The 16,785-nt window shown below is 57.5% G+C and overlaps 1 protein-coding gene across 1 annotated transcript in view; it reads right to left on the reverse strand.

Annotated features, from left to right (window-relative positions):
* Positions 1–16,785, reverse strand: part of MID2 (midline 2) — a 112,926-nt gene that overhangs the window by 14,746 nt on the left and 81,395 nt on the right. The window contains exons 4-7 of the mRNA XM_075106445.1: positions 10,997–11,104; positions 3,765–3,913; positions 3,144–3,271; positions 2,011–2,154 (exon numbers count right to left, since the gene is read on the reverse strand). Coding sequence (XP_074962546.1) covers positions 2,011–2,154; positions 3,144–3,271; positions 3,765–3,913; positions 10,997–11,104 — 529 coding nt within the window. The remainder of the gene's footprint in view (positions 1–2,010; positions 2,155–3,143; positions 3,272–3,764; positions 3,914–10,996; positions 11,105–16,785) is intronic.

Here is a 16,785-nt window from a genome sequence, read left to right on the forward strand (position 1 = left end):
CTCCTCCGAAGCGCTTCAGGATGGGCAAACTGGAAGCTGTATTTTTAGCCTCCCTTTACAACATCCATATTTTTTTCCCCATATGAAACAATCAGTTTCCCTGGACTCTCTCCTATAACCCAGCCCACAAATTAACTTTCCTCCAGAATGCAAACCCCCTCCAATTTTAGGAAAAAGGCAGCGTTACAAGAAATTGTAACAGGTACCTATTTCTGATGCCTCGAGGACTCACCAGGCACCCAAAGCAGTAAACCACTGCTGCTGAGGCTGGAAGTCGGCCTTGGCTTTATGGTGAGGACAGAAAAGCCAGCTTTTTCTTTTCAGATAAACCTTCCTGATAACAAACAAGGAGGAAGACTAAATGGCTCCTGCTTTTAGTGACACGTCTGTCCTCAGGGGTGGGGGGCACGGTTTCCAGCCCCGGCTTTTTCAACCTGCGGTTTACCAGCTCTCCCTAATAATAAGCCATGGTGCTAAAAAGATCAGAGTGTGAGCCTCTTTCAATAAATTCAGGTGAGTGGGGAGGAAATTAAATGGAATTTGGCACATTCCTCAGGCAATTTCTGGCTCGTTTTACCTCCAAGCCTTCAGCTGATTCAGGATGTCTGATGAACTCTGCCTGGCTGATATTAGAGCAGAACTCCAGCCCCGATGTCAGACGGGGAGCTTTGCACGGGTAAGTACAACCACCCGAAGCCTCAGCTCAGCTCTACTGAGCCCGGCGTTGTTTCGCGCCCCGAGAGCACGTCTGGCCCCGGCCGGCATGGCGCGGCGCTGCTGGGACCCTCTGGGCACACGCTGACGGCGGTTGGGCACCGCCACCCCTGCACAGGGCTGGGATGCCCCTGCAGGGCAACTCTGGTTGTTCAGGTCCTGATCTTCGGAAGAGTGGCAGAAGGCTGCCGGGACAAAGCGATGCTTTGCCAGAGGCACTCTGCCTCCCGCCAGTTTGCAGCAGGTCTCTCCCACCACCTCCTTTTCCCTTCGTTCCTTCTGATTCTTTTACTGCCTTCGCTGCTTCTGTTTTCCATCACACTCAGGCAGCAGGACCAGGGGCTGAGCGCGTCCCTTCAAAGTCACCGCAACCTCGCCTTCTGCTCGCTCTCGTTGAAGATACACCATCCCTCCAAGGGTGCCTTGCAAACGCCCAACCATCCATTGCGCAGGCGTCTCTGGATCCCATCACCTCCCTCCCCAAAGAGTGGAGCCACTGATAAATGCACTGTCAAAATATTCATAATATTAAAACCCCCATAACTACCATAGTCTTCATCAAATAACAAATATTCAGGAAGAAGCTTTGCACCTAAGAGGCTGCTGTCCTGACCTCGTGGCAAGCCTGGGGGCAGGTTCAGCCCTATAGAACTGTTTTGAAGCTGTCCCGTTGCACTCAAAGATATGAATGCATGGAAGATATGCTGAGCACCACAGTCCATAGAGGCCAGGCTCTCCCAGGGCAGCTGGGTGCCGCAAGCTGAGCGGCAGGTTCCCTGCTGTCTGCCCATGGAGCTTCCTAAGTGCTTAGGTACCACCAGAGACCCATCAGCGCGAGCCCTCCTCGGCCCTCGGATCCCATTCCTGCCACGGACATTTGTGGTAGTGTGGAAAAATAATTAGGTACGACAGTCATGTTCAGGAAAAATTACCTGGAGACATGCCTCAATATTGTTATGGAGGGTATATAAATCATGCTTAATTCTCAGCCCCGCGAGCAGCCGGTGCTGCCCTGGCCGTACGCCCGGGGCACGGTGTGAGATGGACCAAACACCTCATCGAGCCAGAGCCTGCAGACACCGAGTGCAGGGCAAAACAACCCAGCTACGGACCCCCGGCACGGGGCAGGTCCTCCATCGTTTTCATTACAGCCCTGAGCCCTGCCCTCGGAGGATCCTTCATTGCAGTCGCCTCCCCTAATTCCCAGCCTTTAAACCTGCTCATTCTCCCCGAGAACCTTTTTCTTCCCAAACCAGACCACAGTCCCCCAAACTGAGCTGGCGTGCAGCGACTTACTGATGAAGTTGGCTTGGCCGGTGAAGATGGTGTACTGCAGCTCGTAGGAGCTGACGCTGAACTCGTCCTCCGAGATCCAGTGGACGGTGATGGTGTCGTGGGAGGCCGTGCAAAGCTCCTCTCGGATGGACGGCGGGTTCGGTGCTGTGGGACATCACAGATAACGTACTTCGGTAAGTTTGTCCTTTCTTTTCTCAATATACCTAGGGCTTTTTTGCTCCCTTAAGGATAGAGATGGGCTTGCGCGGGGAGCAGAGTCTTTCAAGATCAACAACTGTCTCATTTGATCTGTCATCGCGTTTCTTAATTAGTTACACTTTTTAGAGCGATAACAAAACACCCAGGGGCCAGTGTGTTCTCAGGCATGCCGGAGTGAGGGGTTGTCACTGCTGCCTCCGTCAGGTCTGACACCCCCACCCCGAAACGGGCTGAGAAGGCACTTCAAAATCCAGCTATTTCTCAGCACTGGTTGTGGAATAAGTATTTTGCCCCGTAACTGTTCTGGACACAGGTTTGTTGTTAATTTTTCAAGGCAAGCTGATCTGCTTCATGATGAAGGAAATTGGATGTGGGTGAGTAATGATGTCCCCGCTTCCCCGGAGCTTTCACCCCTCCCACGGCTCGGCCCAGCAGCAGCCTGCTGCGGCAGGGCTGCTCCCGGCCGAGGATGAGGGTGCGAGCAACGTGTAGCCTGTGCTACGGGCACCACGGCAGCACCAAGAGGCCCACAAAAAGGACAGCAAAAGGGAAATGCTAAAGCATGCAGTGCATTAGAAGTACAGTAATCGGCTAATTCACTGTTCCCTCTCCGTAACCCACCCTCCCGGATCCTTACGGGCATCAGCCTCCGCCCCGGGCCGTGGAGACTGGCTTTTTCCACCTGCTTTCTGAACTTTTCCACCTGCCCTCTGGCCAAGGCCGAGTGCAAACAGGAGGACGGGGACACGTCACCATCCTGCGGACGGCACGGCCTCTGCTCTGCCGCAGCTGACCAGGCACTTTTTACTGGTGAGAATAAGTAGCAACCTAGCTTGCTTTAAAATACGGCCACCAGCCCTCGGCGGGGCGCGGGGGAGGAGGGCTGCGGGGAAGAGGCGGGGTGCAGGCAGTGGGGAGCGCACCTCTGCACTCACCAGTTAGGTAATCCAGCCCCTCCAGCAGCTTCTTCTCTCTGGAAAAATCTAAAGCAAAGTTTTCAAAGGCATCATTAAAATTGATATCTGGTATCAGAACTTGAGAGGATGCAGTTGCCATGGCGACCCTGAAAGAAAAGAAGAGACCATCAGTACACATCAGGGTGCTCCAGACAACCTGCAGCTGTAGAGACGGGGGATTAAAAGGGTGCAAGCAGCGGTGACATTACTTACCATCGGGAAACCAGCCTGCACCTACTAACCACTGCTCCTGCCCCAGGGGGGTGGCCCAGCCTGGGGACAGGTCCCCAGAGAGGTGGGGGAGGCTCGATTCTTGGGGGCCCCAGCCCTGATCACCCCCCGAGCTCCCTTTGGATTGGCATTCCCACCACCTTCTCCCCCCAGGGAATGATGTTTGCTCCCACAGCAGGTGTTCAGCTTTGTTAGAACCTGCCACGCAAGTCCTGCCCTGCAAGGGACAGGAACCAGCAACGCCCCTGACCAGCAATCACTCGAGGGCAGCACGCTGGAAGTCTGCAGGGGGGAGGCAGGGTGGCCCCGGGCAGGGACCTGTGACCAGGGGACAACCCCAGGGGCATCCTGTCGGTGTCCTCAGCCCACCTCTCGGCCACGTTCCTGGCTGTCTGCAGGAACCGCGCGTGGTCGTTCTCCTTCAGGATGTGCTCGGCCTGGTTGATGAGGACCGTCGAGCGCTCGAGACACTGCCGGCAGTTAGCGACCTGCTGGGCCAGCTTCCGCAGCTTCATCACCTGCGAGAGGAGCAGAGGGAAGCAAAGGGGCTCGGAAGCCAGCACACAGCTTGAAAAGCACAGAGGAGACCCCGTCCTAAACCAGGGGCTGCGCGGGGGAAGCAAGGAGTGGTGCGATGGCACGGAAACGCCCCCAGAGACTCTGGGGAGGGAGAGCAGCAATGCCCTTTCTGTGTTAAATTTTGCTCATGGGTGGGAAAGCCCCAGGGAAAAGCCTCCACGATGCTCGGAGGGTCCCACGCGTGATCAAAGCAGGAGGGCGATGCATCGTCTCCCCGCCCCTCCCATGCAAATGCAGTGTCACCCTCCCTGCGCCGGCTCTCAGCAGCTTTGGCTGGGAGAGGAGCGCGCCAGCGAAGCAATTCAGCACAGGGCAAGGAAACCTCACACTGGCTCAGTCCCAGCAGAACTGCTGCAAAACATCACATCTGCAGCCGCAAATCATTTTGCAATTAAAGGTGAGGAGCTGGAGTAAGACGGGGCAGGAGCATTACCCGCAACACAGGGAAGCGGGAGCTGAAAAACCAGCCCAGGCACCAGCCTGCACCCAAAACCAGGGCGCGTGGCTTGGACAGGCTCTGCTCCATCCACACAAGGGTCCTGTGAGTCCTGCACAGCCCGGGCTCGGGGCCAGGGCTCAGCGCTCTGCCGTGTCCAGTGGAAAGGCAGACCTGGCCCAGCCGCCGTTCCAAAGGGGACATGAAGGGACTCCAGGGAAAAGCACCTCGGGCACTTTGGTCCTTTCCCTGAAAAGCTCTGTGGAAAAGCTCTGTGGAAGGTGTTTACTGACGACTTAAGACAGCCCTGAACAAGCCATCAAGGAATAAACAAAGAGAACAGGTTTGATGGCACCTCTTCTCTCTTCTGCAAAGCACCGGTGCTCAGCAGCAGTGAGGGGAGCAAAGAAACCAGAAGAGAAGTTATTTCTTAGGCAAAATCTCCATGTCTCAGGGGAACGTTGTGCTGCAGCGCTAGGGAAAGCCCCTCTGAAACTCCCAGCTCCTCCATGCAGCCAGGGCAAGCCAAAGGGAAGGCAGGCACATGCCCCAGGTCATTCCCAAAGCTGCTCCTGGATTGTGATGGTCACGTTTCTGTAGGGTCTACTGAATTAGGGCCTACAGCTCCAGCAGCAAAACAGTAATGAGATGTAACCCCCCTTCTTTCCCTCCTGTCTCTACAGGTGCACACACACGTGCGGAGTCACCCCGGTGCTGACTGCCCATCAGACTGCACCCGGGTACCAGTCGCCCAGGGCTCAGGCCCCGCAGCATCCCTTTGTCCCCCGAAGGCCACGGACGGCTCCGAGCAAGAGTTAAAGGGCTGGAAACCCACAGGTGACGGGGGCTCGTCAGAGACCGGAGAGCTTCACCCTGGAAATGGGAAACTCAAATGTGAGCCAGGAGCAGAGCAGGGCGGAGGGAAAAGGGAGGTTACAGAGGAGCTGACACAGATTTTTGGGGTAGTTCTCCTGTTTAAGCTGGGAGCTCAGGAAAGCCTGGAGGCCAATACCGTGTGTTTAAAACCCGCTGTACCATTGCTCTGGCTGTCTGATGCTTCACTGGTGCCAGAGACAATGTTTTGATTCAGGAGGAGCCATCCTGCGTCCTACATTGGCACCAGCACAGACAGAAGAAAGGAGGCGAATCACCACACTGGGAATTACATTGACAGCCAAGCTGGAAGTAATTCTGTATCTGGAAAAGCATCCCGAGAGGGGCAATGAGGCACTTGCTAATGAACCATGAATTCCCGCTGCCCTGTTCCTGCATGCGTCTGCAGCAAAGGACCCTGCAGACACCCAGGGGAGGGGAAAGCAAATTTCAGCAGCTGGGAGTACCCAAAACAGCAGATTCTGAGATAATAAATCCCACCTCAGACCTCTGCCCTGTGCTCTGCAGCTGCACCCCACACAGAGCTCTCCTGAACGCATTGCAAAATATACCTTCAAATGAAACGAGTGGTCCTCCAGGATCACGCCTGCGGCACCAGCCAGACAAACACCATTTCCTCTCGCTTATTTAGCAGACGCTTGTTAGCTGCGTCCTCTCTGCTCCTTACGACCACCAACAGCTCTCCCAGCCCAGCCCGCCTCCGAAGGGAGCAGCCGGTACATTGTGCGGCTCGTCTGCGCGCCTTCACATTATTTCCTTGTTTCCCTTTTTGCAAGCGTCGCGAAGCCGCCGTGACAGCAGCTCCCGGAGCTCCTCGCGTGGCAGCTCCTCGCTCGCTGCCCTGCTGCACGGTGTCGATCCGGCACCCACCCCCATCTGCGGTCTGAAAATCCGTCAGGAAGCAAGAGCAGGAGCTCCCGGAGGTGACGAGAGGCTGCTCAAGCTGCTCTTCCGAGGTGTCAGTGCTGTCAGTGCGTTTACTATTAAGGAGCACACTAATCCCCCGGCTGACAGCAGGGCCCTGCTCCCCTTGCACGGCTGCGGGCATCCTTCCACAGCTCATGGCACCTCTACAGGGGCTCAAAACAGACAAGACCAAGGGTGAAAAAACCCAACAGATGAGCTCCAAGCACCCCAAGGCAAGGAAAAGCCGCAACTTTGCACCCCTCCTGAACATGGGAGGTTTCCATTGCAGCAACACGGCTGGGTGCCAGCGGACGGAGCCCTGCGGGAGCAGCGCAGCACCCACACGGCTGCACCCGCTCCAGCACCGGCCACGGAGCAGCGTGCCGAGATGCAGCAGGAGGGGACCTTGGGGTGAATCGCCAGCGAGGTGAGGGCTCTTGGATATCCTCTAGCCCGCTCTGTGAGCTCTGCGAAGGTGCCCAGCGTGAGGCATCCCTGGGGAACTGCCCGTTGCATGGCCAGCACAGGTGAGGACACCACCCATGAGAGGTGAGGATGCCCCTGGTTCCTGCCTGCTCCAGCCATCCGGCAGAAACACCTGCCAGACCCTGGCACCCACCCTGTGAGATTTACTGCCCCGAGGCACCCCGCGCAGCAAGGAAGCTCAGGTTCAACCTGGCAGGTGACAGTGTGGCCAGGCAGCCGCCACTTGTTGGCAGAGGTGGCAGAGCTGCTCGGTGACCAAGGTATGAGGGAGCCCTGCACGTTCTCCCTCTTCCTTCTCTCAGGCCTTTGGAGGACATCGGCTCCCAGCCCCGTGTCCCCACGGCATGATGCTGGGCTGCGGCAGCCCCCTGCACCCCCTCTGGCACCCGCGAAGGTCCTGGGTGGGTCTGACCACGCCACAGCTGCAGGTCCCAGCGCAGAGCTGCGAGGCCAGAAGCGGCTGGAGGATGGGAGCAGGCAGAGAAGAGGCAGAGAGGGACGGCAGCAGCAGAGCACGTCACCACAGTTTAATCACTCTGCTCCCCCCACGGGGGCTTGCCAGCTCCCAGGCGTGCAGCCACGTACACGTGCAGGGTTGGTGTGCTGGTGGCCGGGAGCAGGACCGGACGAAGCAGGTAGTGCTTGTTACACCGCACGACACTTGGGTTTGCTGCCACCGCTGTTATCAGGACCAGACGTGCAGCCTGCTTCCACCGCAGCAAGAAGCCACGGGCTCCGACTTGCTGTTGACTTAATGCTCGCAGGTAGTTTGAATTACAGCGATAGCAAATAACACTGTGAGTTCAGGAGCACTCCTGCCAGGGCCCCGCAAGCTGCCACAGACCCAACACGCTCCTGGGGTTGTCCTACAAGACCTGGTGTGATCAAATATCCAACCTCTCCGTCAGGGCAGCGGCGCTGGCACCTGGCTGCGCCCAAGGGCTGCACCCTTCAACCAGCCAAGGGAGCTGGGCGGTGCTTTCCCCTCCTGATATGCAATAAGCAGCAATCACCCCCAAACCCAAACTCTCCTGGCCTCTTCCCGGCAAGGCAGGGCTGAAAGCACGGCTGCCTTGGGATCCTGCCCCTCACCAAGCCACCCCACCACACCTCCCTCCTCCGAGGAGGGCATCCCACGGAGACCCAGCGCAGCGCCGGTGCCTGGCCAGGGCTGGGGGGAGTCGTGCAAAGAGCAGGGCAGTTGGCTGGTTTACGGAATCAGACGTGGATGAACAAAGCCAGCAATACAGCATCTACACGATGTTGTGGGTCACTCCGTAGCCACTGCCATTTGCTTCTCACATCCTTCTCGCTCCCCGGCGCGCTGGCAAGACTATTAGTGCGCAAGGTGTGATTCACCCAAGCCAGCATCCAAACAAGACAAACGGCACGGACCCGTGACAGAAAGCTCAGTGAGGGACACATCCGCCCGGAGCCCCAGGGTCTGGGGGGATCCTCTCGGGCTGGTCAGGAGCTCTGCAACCCCACAACGCCCCAGCACCAAGACCTGGGGACGGGGAGCGCTCCCACCCCATGGAGCACCCCGGGGGACGGTGGCGGGGGGAGAAGGGCGGGGAGCAGCATGCCTCAGCTAGCTGTGCCCCGGCGGCACGTAGCGGGGAGGAGCACAGGCTCATCTTCGATAGCAGCAGGCGGGCGCAGCTCCAAATGGCTATTTGCACAAGGAAGCAATTCTCCTGCTGGGGCTTAATGGGCTGATGCATAGTTCATTTTATGACCAGACTTGTCAGAAAAAAATTACCAAAAGGAGGATAAGGAAGAGAAATAAAACTACTTTTGTGTCAAGGGGGGACTTGGCGAGCTCTGGAGTAGCTGTCAGCCTGAGGCAGGGGGAGGCAGCAGAGCCCCTGCCCTTGCCACGACCGCTCCCAGGAGCTGCTGGCACACCCAGACCCAGCTCTCCTCGGCCGCGTCCCTGCGGCCGACCACAGCCACATTAATCCCAGGCAACGCCTCCCCTGTGCCAGGTGCCGCGACACGAGCACTGCACTGCCTGCGCAGGCGACGCTGCCTGCTTCCCTCCCGCTCCTCCTCTCGCACCCCCCCGACCATTTTCTCTGCCTCCTGGGTTCTTCCCACGTATCCCCGCCACCTCGGTGCCACGCTCGCCGCGGGGTGCTGCCCAGCCTCAGGGACGGTGGTACCCGAGCCCTGCGAGGTGCGAGCCCAGCTTGGAGCTGCACGTGGGCTCCTCAGTATCTAATCTGGTCGGTTTCCAAAGACGTGTGCGTGATGCATCCAGGAAGAGCTCTTTTTTAGCATTACTGGAATAAGAGATACCTAAAGGCTGGGCATGGTTTCCTTAAGTCTAAGGTACATGGCCCCAGAGCATGACAGGTGTCATCCTCCAGGCATCCTCACCTGGCATCCCTGGCTCCCACCCACGGCCAAGCACAAACTTTAGGCTGCTTTGCTGGCCCTCACATCTCTCTCGCTGCCTTGTGAAGGCGGAGATGCTTCACCTTACAGCTACCAAGGCAGCTCTGGGACGGAGCAGCCAATTCCTCCCAGGACCGCACTCCAGTGGGAGACAAACCGCTGCTTCAGCATTTTTGCCTGCATAGACTTTCCTTCTCGGGCCCAGGCCTGCCGTTCTTTCCAACGCTGTGCAATCAGGCTGCTCCATGCATCCGTTGGGCCATTTGTCAGGAAAAGCAGCCCAGAACAAATGGAAAACCAAATGGCAATTCAGCAGGAAAGCAGTATTTCTTGCTCCGCAGTTGGAGCACTTCAATCCAGCCGCAGTCTCCGGCGCTTCCTCCTTTCTTTTGTGTTTGGAGCTTTTTAAACTTGCCAGTGTTTGCGTCTGGGGCTCCTCGGAAAGGCTGCTTCCCACTCACACTTGGAAATCATTGCTCGGAGGTGTCGAAAGCAATGGAGGAGACCGGCCCAGCCTCCCCGCAGGCCAGCGCCGGCAGCACAGGGGGCTACAGAGGGGCACTGCAGTGCTGCAAACCCACATGGTTCCATCTCCAGCCCAATTTCACCAGAAAAGAAGCTTATTCCAGTTTCCAGGTAACTTTGGTAACCAGACCCAGACCTCTCCCCATCACTGCCAGCACCACCATCCCCACATCCATCTCCCACTGGTGCAGCGCTGGGTTTGCAGCTACGTGGGCACAAGCTGCTCCTACCCTGGCAATTTATAAGCAGCTGTGCGTTTCTTCTGCTGATGGTTTTGGGCCCTAATCGGGGCCTCTCTCCTCTACCCAGCTGCCAATTTGGAGGAAAATAACATCTTTGAGCCTTCCAGCTCTCTGCCAACCATGGCTGAAACTGGACAACGTGGTCAAAAGACGTTAGGGGGAGAGGGTGGGAAGCGAGAGGCAGACAGACAGATGGACCAGCAGAAGGCACCGTTACATAAAATATGTTCCCCGAAGTGGCTGGGATAAATGCATGCATTTTAAAGCTTCCACTCCTGCCGAGGGTGTCCGAGAGTCGTGCTGGCTGGCTTTCCTGTCTGCATGCAGCGCAAGCCACTCCCAAACCATTGCCTGCAGAAAGATCTGTATCTGGGGCGATGCTGCTCCCTGGCTTAGCTATCGGCACCGCCATGGATGCAGAGCTGGACCCTAGCGCACGTTCCAGCTCAGTAAGAAAGGCAAAGGGCTAGTGCACGCAGGCTGTAAGCTCCCATGGACGCCGCTCAGGGCTAGAGCTGATCCCTCTAGCCTCTCCCTGTCCCATGGAAACCACCGGGAAAAGCCAGGACACCTGCAACGCTGGAGGAAGGGTCCAAACACCCCCTCAAAGAAAAGGGTGAGAAACCAACTATGCCGTAGTGGAGAGTGTGTAGCCTCTCCTTTATCTGCAGTGCAGGGCTCCGATCGCCCTTCCATATTAATTCTACATTATGATATTAGCACTGCAGAGTTAGAAAAGCCCTGAGGAAGCTGTCCGGACTGATCCAAGCAACTGCACCAATTTGTCATGCTAATTGGCATGCCTTCCCTCCTCCGGCCATGTCAAGCACGCCCCGTGTCCTCGGCAGAAAGCCCTGGGGGCAGCAGCAGCAAGGGACACTGGGACTCGCGCACCACTTGCGGCGGCAGGGAGGCGAAGCTGTGTGCACGGGTGGCTGCGCAAAGCCGTTCCTTCATGGGCAAGGTAACGCAGGCCCCTAGCAGCCCCTCCGCACGTGGCTGGGACATGCCAGCATCACGGGCTACCGAACTGCTGGGCTGTCCTGGAGAGGAAGGACAGACCCTGCAGCGGCCGCCCCACGAGCACAGGAGGAGACCCTCGAAACGCGGACGCACGAGCTGGCCCTCCTTACCTTCGTCTCCTTGATCTTGACAGCAATGACCTGCTTGCGCTGGCGGATGATATCCATGAGCTCATCACACTCCTCCATCAGCTTGGCCTCATGCATTGCTGTGTTCACCTGCCAGGAACGGCAAAAGTACACACCGTTAGGAGGGACGCACTCGTCCCGGAGCCTGGCAGCCCCACGGCTCTTCCAGCGCAGACCTGGAGAGACACAATACATATTCTCCATGCTGGGTCCCGGCTCTGCCGCCAGCCAGGGGCTGAGCCGGGCAGGGGGTAACAGCCCTGCAAGACAGGCAGAAGCGGGCTGGCTCGCCCGCATCCACTGCCGCTCCAGCTGGAGGAAAGAAAAAGGCTGAAGAAGGGTGTGAAGCCCTCCTTGCGGCACGCCCAAGGTCAGCGCTGGGTGACGAGGCTGTGCCGGGTGCCTTGTTGGGCACACGCTCCTCCATCGGTACTGCCCGCTCCCCAGGACCTGCGGCACGGGCTGCGGGGAGGTGGCAGCCCGGGTGCAGCTGGCCACGGTTGCATCGCCTTCCAGCAAAGCTTGGGTACCACTGCCCGGCGCCAAACACCCAGCGCTGGCCTGCGGCAGCCCTGCACAAGGATGCTCAGGGATCGCTCCACCTCCACTCCCTGGGCAGGCGGTATGTTTTGGGGTGCTCTGCACAGCCACAGCTGCACTGCTTGGGCTGCTCTCGGCCCTCCCAAGCGAGCCCCCATCCTGCCCTCAGCTGCGGGGCAGCTGAAAGTTATCCTGCCCGAGCCGTCCTGCTCTGAGGTGAGCAGCGTGGCTCCCTGCAGAAGCAGCCAGCTTCGCTGACCCCTCCTCCCGAGCAGGACTCGCAGCGCTCTCATGCACCTACACTGAGGCAGTGCCCAAGTGCTAGTTAAAGCAAGAAGAGGTTTAAAATGAATGAGAACACCCTGCTTGGAAGAGCAAGGGTGGCCGCGGCTTCAAAGCATCTGCAAAAGCGAGACCAAGAGCAACCGCTTGGTGCGGGCAGAGGGAGGGAGCCCAGGCAGGGCCCGCGGGGGGCTGCCAAGGGCACGTCAGGAAACGCCGTGTGGGGTCTTGATGAAAGGGCTGAACAACTCAAGGCAGAGACAACCACGGGCAAGCTGGGCTGGCGTAGCCACCCCACCTCTGCTCTGGCCACTCGCTGTGCTGGGCCGCGGCCCCGAGCTCTGCAGCATGGTGCAGGGCCCCTGGGAAGGAAAATCTTCCCCATCCCAGTGCTGCAGGATGCTCTCGGTGGGGCTCCAGGGGCTCCAGCACCTCCTCGGAGGCGGCTTTCAGCCCACAGAGCGGGGAAGCTGGGCGGCTGCTGGGCATGCCACGACAGTGCTGCCAACCCGGCAGGCAGCCCCAGGCTCCACGGATGCCTCCACTACCCTTATTTTCAGCCACAGCACAGCGCTTGCAGCGCCTGGTCGTCACAAAGCACTTCTTGAGAGCCCCTCTTCGTGCAAAGCCTTTTAGAAATAGCCATCTTCCCCCTAAAAAAAGTATCAGATGCTGCTGGCAGCACGTGCTGCTCTAAAAAGCCCCATTTCTTCACAGTGCAAAGGTTTGGCAGGATGCATGCCCAGACCACAATAAATCTTCACGCTTTCTCCAGCTCAAGGCAAATTTCTTACTGTGCTTGCAGTTCGCTTCCTAAACTGGGGCACCGTCCCCTAATGGGTTTTGCTCTGGGCTCACTACGAGGGGAGCCTGGTGATGCTCAAACCCATAATCTCCTCCCTACACCATCCCCTCCTAACCACAGCTCCCAGTGCAAGGCACGCAGCTTCGGCTGGACTGGCGCCCAGCGGAGTAACAGAGCAAACATCAAACAGCGCGCTCACGATCACGGCCATTCCCGACTGCTGCTGATATTCCTCCCTCCCCAACCTCATTCCTGGTATTTATGGTTCAGCGGCAAAGAAACACAAGCCGCGACACGGCACAACCAGTTCCTCCTGCCACCCTGCCCTCCAGGATCGCTGCACCGAGTGACTTGAGCCAGGGGATGAGGAGACTTAAGGTAGCGCTGGGCATCCGAGCCAGTCCCTGCGGGGGACTGGAGATGACAGAATCAGATAGGCCAGAGCTTCCCAGAAGTCACCTCCAGGTCTGATATGCTACTGCAGACCACCTTGGGCATGATCCGGCCCCTTCTAGACCAGGTCTGCTCTCCTGCGGCCTCTGCCACGCAGACGATAATTCTGCTGCTTAGCATCTACAGGGAGATCACATACGCTCTCCCTCCCCTGCTGACCAGCAAGATACCCACCAACCGGGCAGGGCACTGCCAGCAGTGCACGGCTCCCACCGTGCTTTTGGGGAGAGCAGCAAGGAGACGCTCCGGCTCCTGCGTCAGGAAGGGACGGATGCTGCAGACGGGGGACCGGCGCGCGTGGCTCCTCCGTTAGGTTTGGACTCTGGGGCGACTGATTCTGAAGCTTTGCTCTGGAAGGCGCTACTCAGGATGGCCTTCTCGTGCCTGGAGAAGGGACCAGGCCCTCACCACCCCAGGCTACAGAGCCACGTTCCCTGGCTGAGACAAGGGTGGGAGGCCGCGAGAGAAGGCAGCAGGACGCAATGGCAGACTTGCCCTGTAAGGCTCCAGAGAAGAGAAGCCCAAGCAGGCGACGCATGGATGATTTCCTCCTTCTCAGATCTCCCAAGGCCGTCGCTCCTTCTGCACAGAGATCACTGCTGCGGGTGCAGGGGCTCTGCCACGCGGGTGCCGGGGGCGTCCCAGGAGCACCGCGTAGGAGACTGGAGACCTCAGAGAGCGGGAGCCCTCCCGAGGTGCTCAGGAGCCGAGATGCTGGAGGATTTGTCCGAACTGCAGCTCCTCCATCTAAACCCAAGCATGAGCCCTTCGGACAGATGGGGCAGTAGGGTGCAGCAAGCCAGGGGGACAGCGAGCCGGGGACACGGGGGGCTCCCGCCCTGCCCCTCGAGCAAGTGGAGGTGAGCTTGGTGTCAGCCCCAGGAGGCAGAAGGAAACAGTGGCTTGTTTCTGCAAAAGAAGCTGCATGTGTCCTGCTTAATTTAAGCTAATTAATCCCTGCTGGACCCCTTTTTCAGGCTTCAAATACAAAGGTTTTTTTTTCTTTTTTCTTTCTTTTTTTTTTTTTTTTCGTTTCAAGCCGAAAGGAAGGCGTGCAAAGAGTGTAGTGAAAGCACGGGGAGATCGTTCAGTCCTCTGTCCTCAGGAAAGACCAGCATCCTTGAGGGGGATGGACAAGAATTGAGGATACACTTTACAGAAGGGGAATTGAGCCCTATCAATTAAATTAAATTATGTACTAGAGGACATAACTAGGGTTTCTTCATTTTGTATTCTCAAAGCTATGTGAAACAGTGGAGAAGTCTGAAGGCAGCCCAGAGTTAAACACATTTGATACAAGATCTTTTTTTAAACCTGGCCAGCAGATTATGCAACACTGAAGTGGGAGACAGCCGATGGTCTGCAAAGATAACTCCACCGAGAAAAAACAGTGGATAATCTTCCAAATCTGCTGCAAGGCAGCAGAGGGGGAAATCAGACCCAGGGTTTGGAGCCTGCAGCAACCTGTGCTGGCAGCAGCAGAGGTGCCAGCGCTGCCTTGCAGCCCAGGCTGTCACAGAGGATGCTGGCAGCCCACTCGCCCCTCGAGGCACGAGTGCAGACGGAGGTCGCCATCACTCAAATTTCCCCGGAGCACAAAATCAGGGCTGTTTGCAAGTGTTTGCAGCCCCGGTGTTTGCTGTGGCTGGCAGGAGGGAGCCCTGGGTGCCAGGACTGCAAAAACAACAGCAGGAGGAGAAGGGGCGGGGGGGTCCTTTAGCAAGTACCACGCTCCCCCTCCAGCCTGGCACCCCAAAAATCCTGGGCTCCTGGTTAAATTTATCCTAAATATGAAAACCTACCCAGGGCAAGAAATCTGCAGCTCAGCCAGCATTCATGCTCTGGGAGACCGAAGGCAGATGAAGCCGCGGAGGCCACCACAGTCCCTTTCCCCAGCTGCCTTCTGTCCAGAAAGGAGCATTTCCAGGCCAGGGTCCCACCCCCAAAGCGCCAGCAAAGCACGGAGGTGAGATTTCAGACCAACACAGCTCTGCTGGCAAAAGCCCTGGCTCAGGCACAGCTAGATACCGCCCAAACCACTTTTTATTAGGATGAACCAGTTCCCGGGTAAATGCTGCATTTAGGGGTGAAGACTCAGCGGGTGCTACAATTGTAGAAGAGCTGGGCATGGGGGAGAGCTTACAGACATAAGAAGGGGGAAAAAATACTTCACAGTTCTCAATGTGTGTGGGGAAATGTGCGAGGGACAATACAGCCCTACAATAAAAAGCAAATGGTAAAACTCGAACCTGGAAAAAGCTCACGCTGCAGCTTGTGGAGGGAAGAGGAACATCATCTCAGCCTGAGGCGTGATTCACGCACTGACAAACCTCCTCCTCCACACCCAGGCAGGAACCCAGCTCTGAGACGGAGCAGAGGACCCTATCCCACCCCCACAGCCCTGTCACCCCCAAAACCACCCACAGGTTTCTGACGCTGTAGCAAGGCAGCCATGCCCCAGGGGACGTGCAGCAGCTTGCAGCAAGGCCAGTCCCGCAGCTGCCGTGGCACAGAGGGCCACCAGCCCACCGTGCAAGAGCGGCTACGTGGGCAGCACCTCCTACCGTCCTCCCCAACGGGGACATCGGGCCGGCTGCCTCCTCTGCTGCGCGCCCCGGTATTTTACAAACTCAGCCTCTCCGTAGGGTCGTTACCTGCTCTCTTTGGTCCACATTTTGACCGCTGTTGCAGGATTTGGTCCCTTTGCCCTCTCTCTGCAGCAGCCTCCCACGCACTGTACGGGACGGTGTCAGCCCTTGCGATGCCAACAGGCAGCACAGGCTCGGTGGCTTGGGGACACTCGCAACACTCTTCTCCAGAGTGCCTTGCTCTGCACCCTCAGGGTACTGGTGGCACAGCTTGCTGGACGTGTGGGACTTCAGCTGAGCATGACTCCATGGGCAGAGTACATTGGGACTGCATGTGTCCTTCTATAGGCAACGTCCACAAACAGCTCGAAAGCAAGATCCCCTGCAGTCAGACTCGCAGGGGAGTGCAGAGGGGCAGAGATATTTTCTACTTCACACTTTAATGGGCTGTCTGAAAAGGTGCCTCTAAAGGGCAGGACTGCATAGTTAGTAAGGCTGAGAAATGTATTTCAACTGTTATTTTAAGCAGAAGGACTGACAAAGCTGAAAACTCCTAAACTATGTAGAAAATGACAGCCTAGAGGTCTGAAACTTCCAGAATCAGAACAAAATACCAAATAGCTTGCAATTCCTCATAGGTCAGTTCATTAAGATGCTGGAGCTGGATTCAGAGGAGGAGGAGGTTTGGAAAGACTTCCCATCGTGCTGGCACATCCAGATGCATCCCACCTTGATCCCTGGTGGGTTCCTGGAGTCAAAGCATGACCCATAAGAGCAGCGAGTGCTGATGACTGTCACCACAGCCCTGCAAGGACTTTCTAGCTCCTTCTCTGCCTGCAAGACACCCATTTGCCATCTACTGTACCATACTCGCTCCAAACCCACCTAGCCCTGGGGGAAGAAGCAGCCCAGGAGACACCTCCGACATTCCTACTGCACGGCCAAAAATCCCTCTCTCCACCACAACGCGCTGGCAGAGGGAGAAGCAGGACAAAGCGAGTGACGGGGAGCATGGGCACCGCCACGCTCGGGAAGGCCAGCAGTGCTGCAAAACCCAGGTCTGATTCTTCTTATTTCAGTGTGGAAACTCAGAGCGGGTCTCG

This window comes from Phalacrocorax aristotelis, chromosome 11, assembly GCF_949628215.1.
Source record: "Phalacrocorax aristotelis chromosome 11, bGulAri2.1, whole genome shotgun sequence".
NCBI classification, from domain to species: domain Eukaryota; kingdom Metazoa; phylum Chordata; class Aves; order Suliformes; family Phalacrocoracidae; genus Phalacrocorax; species Phalacrocorax aristotelis.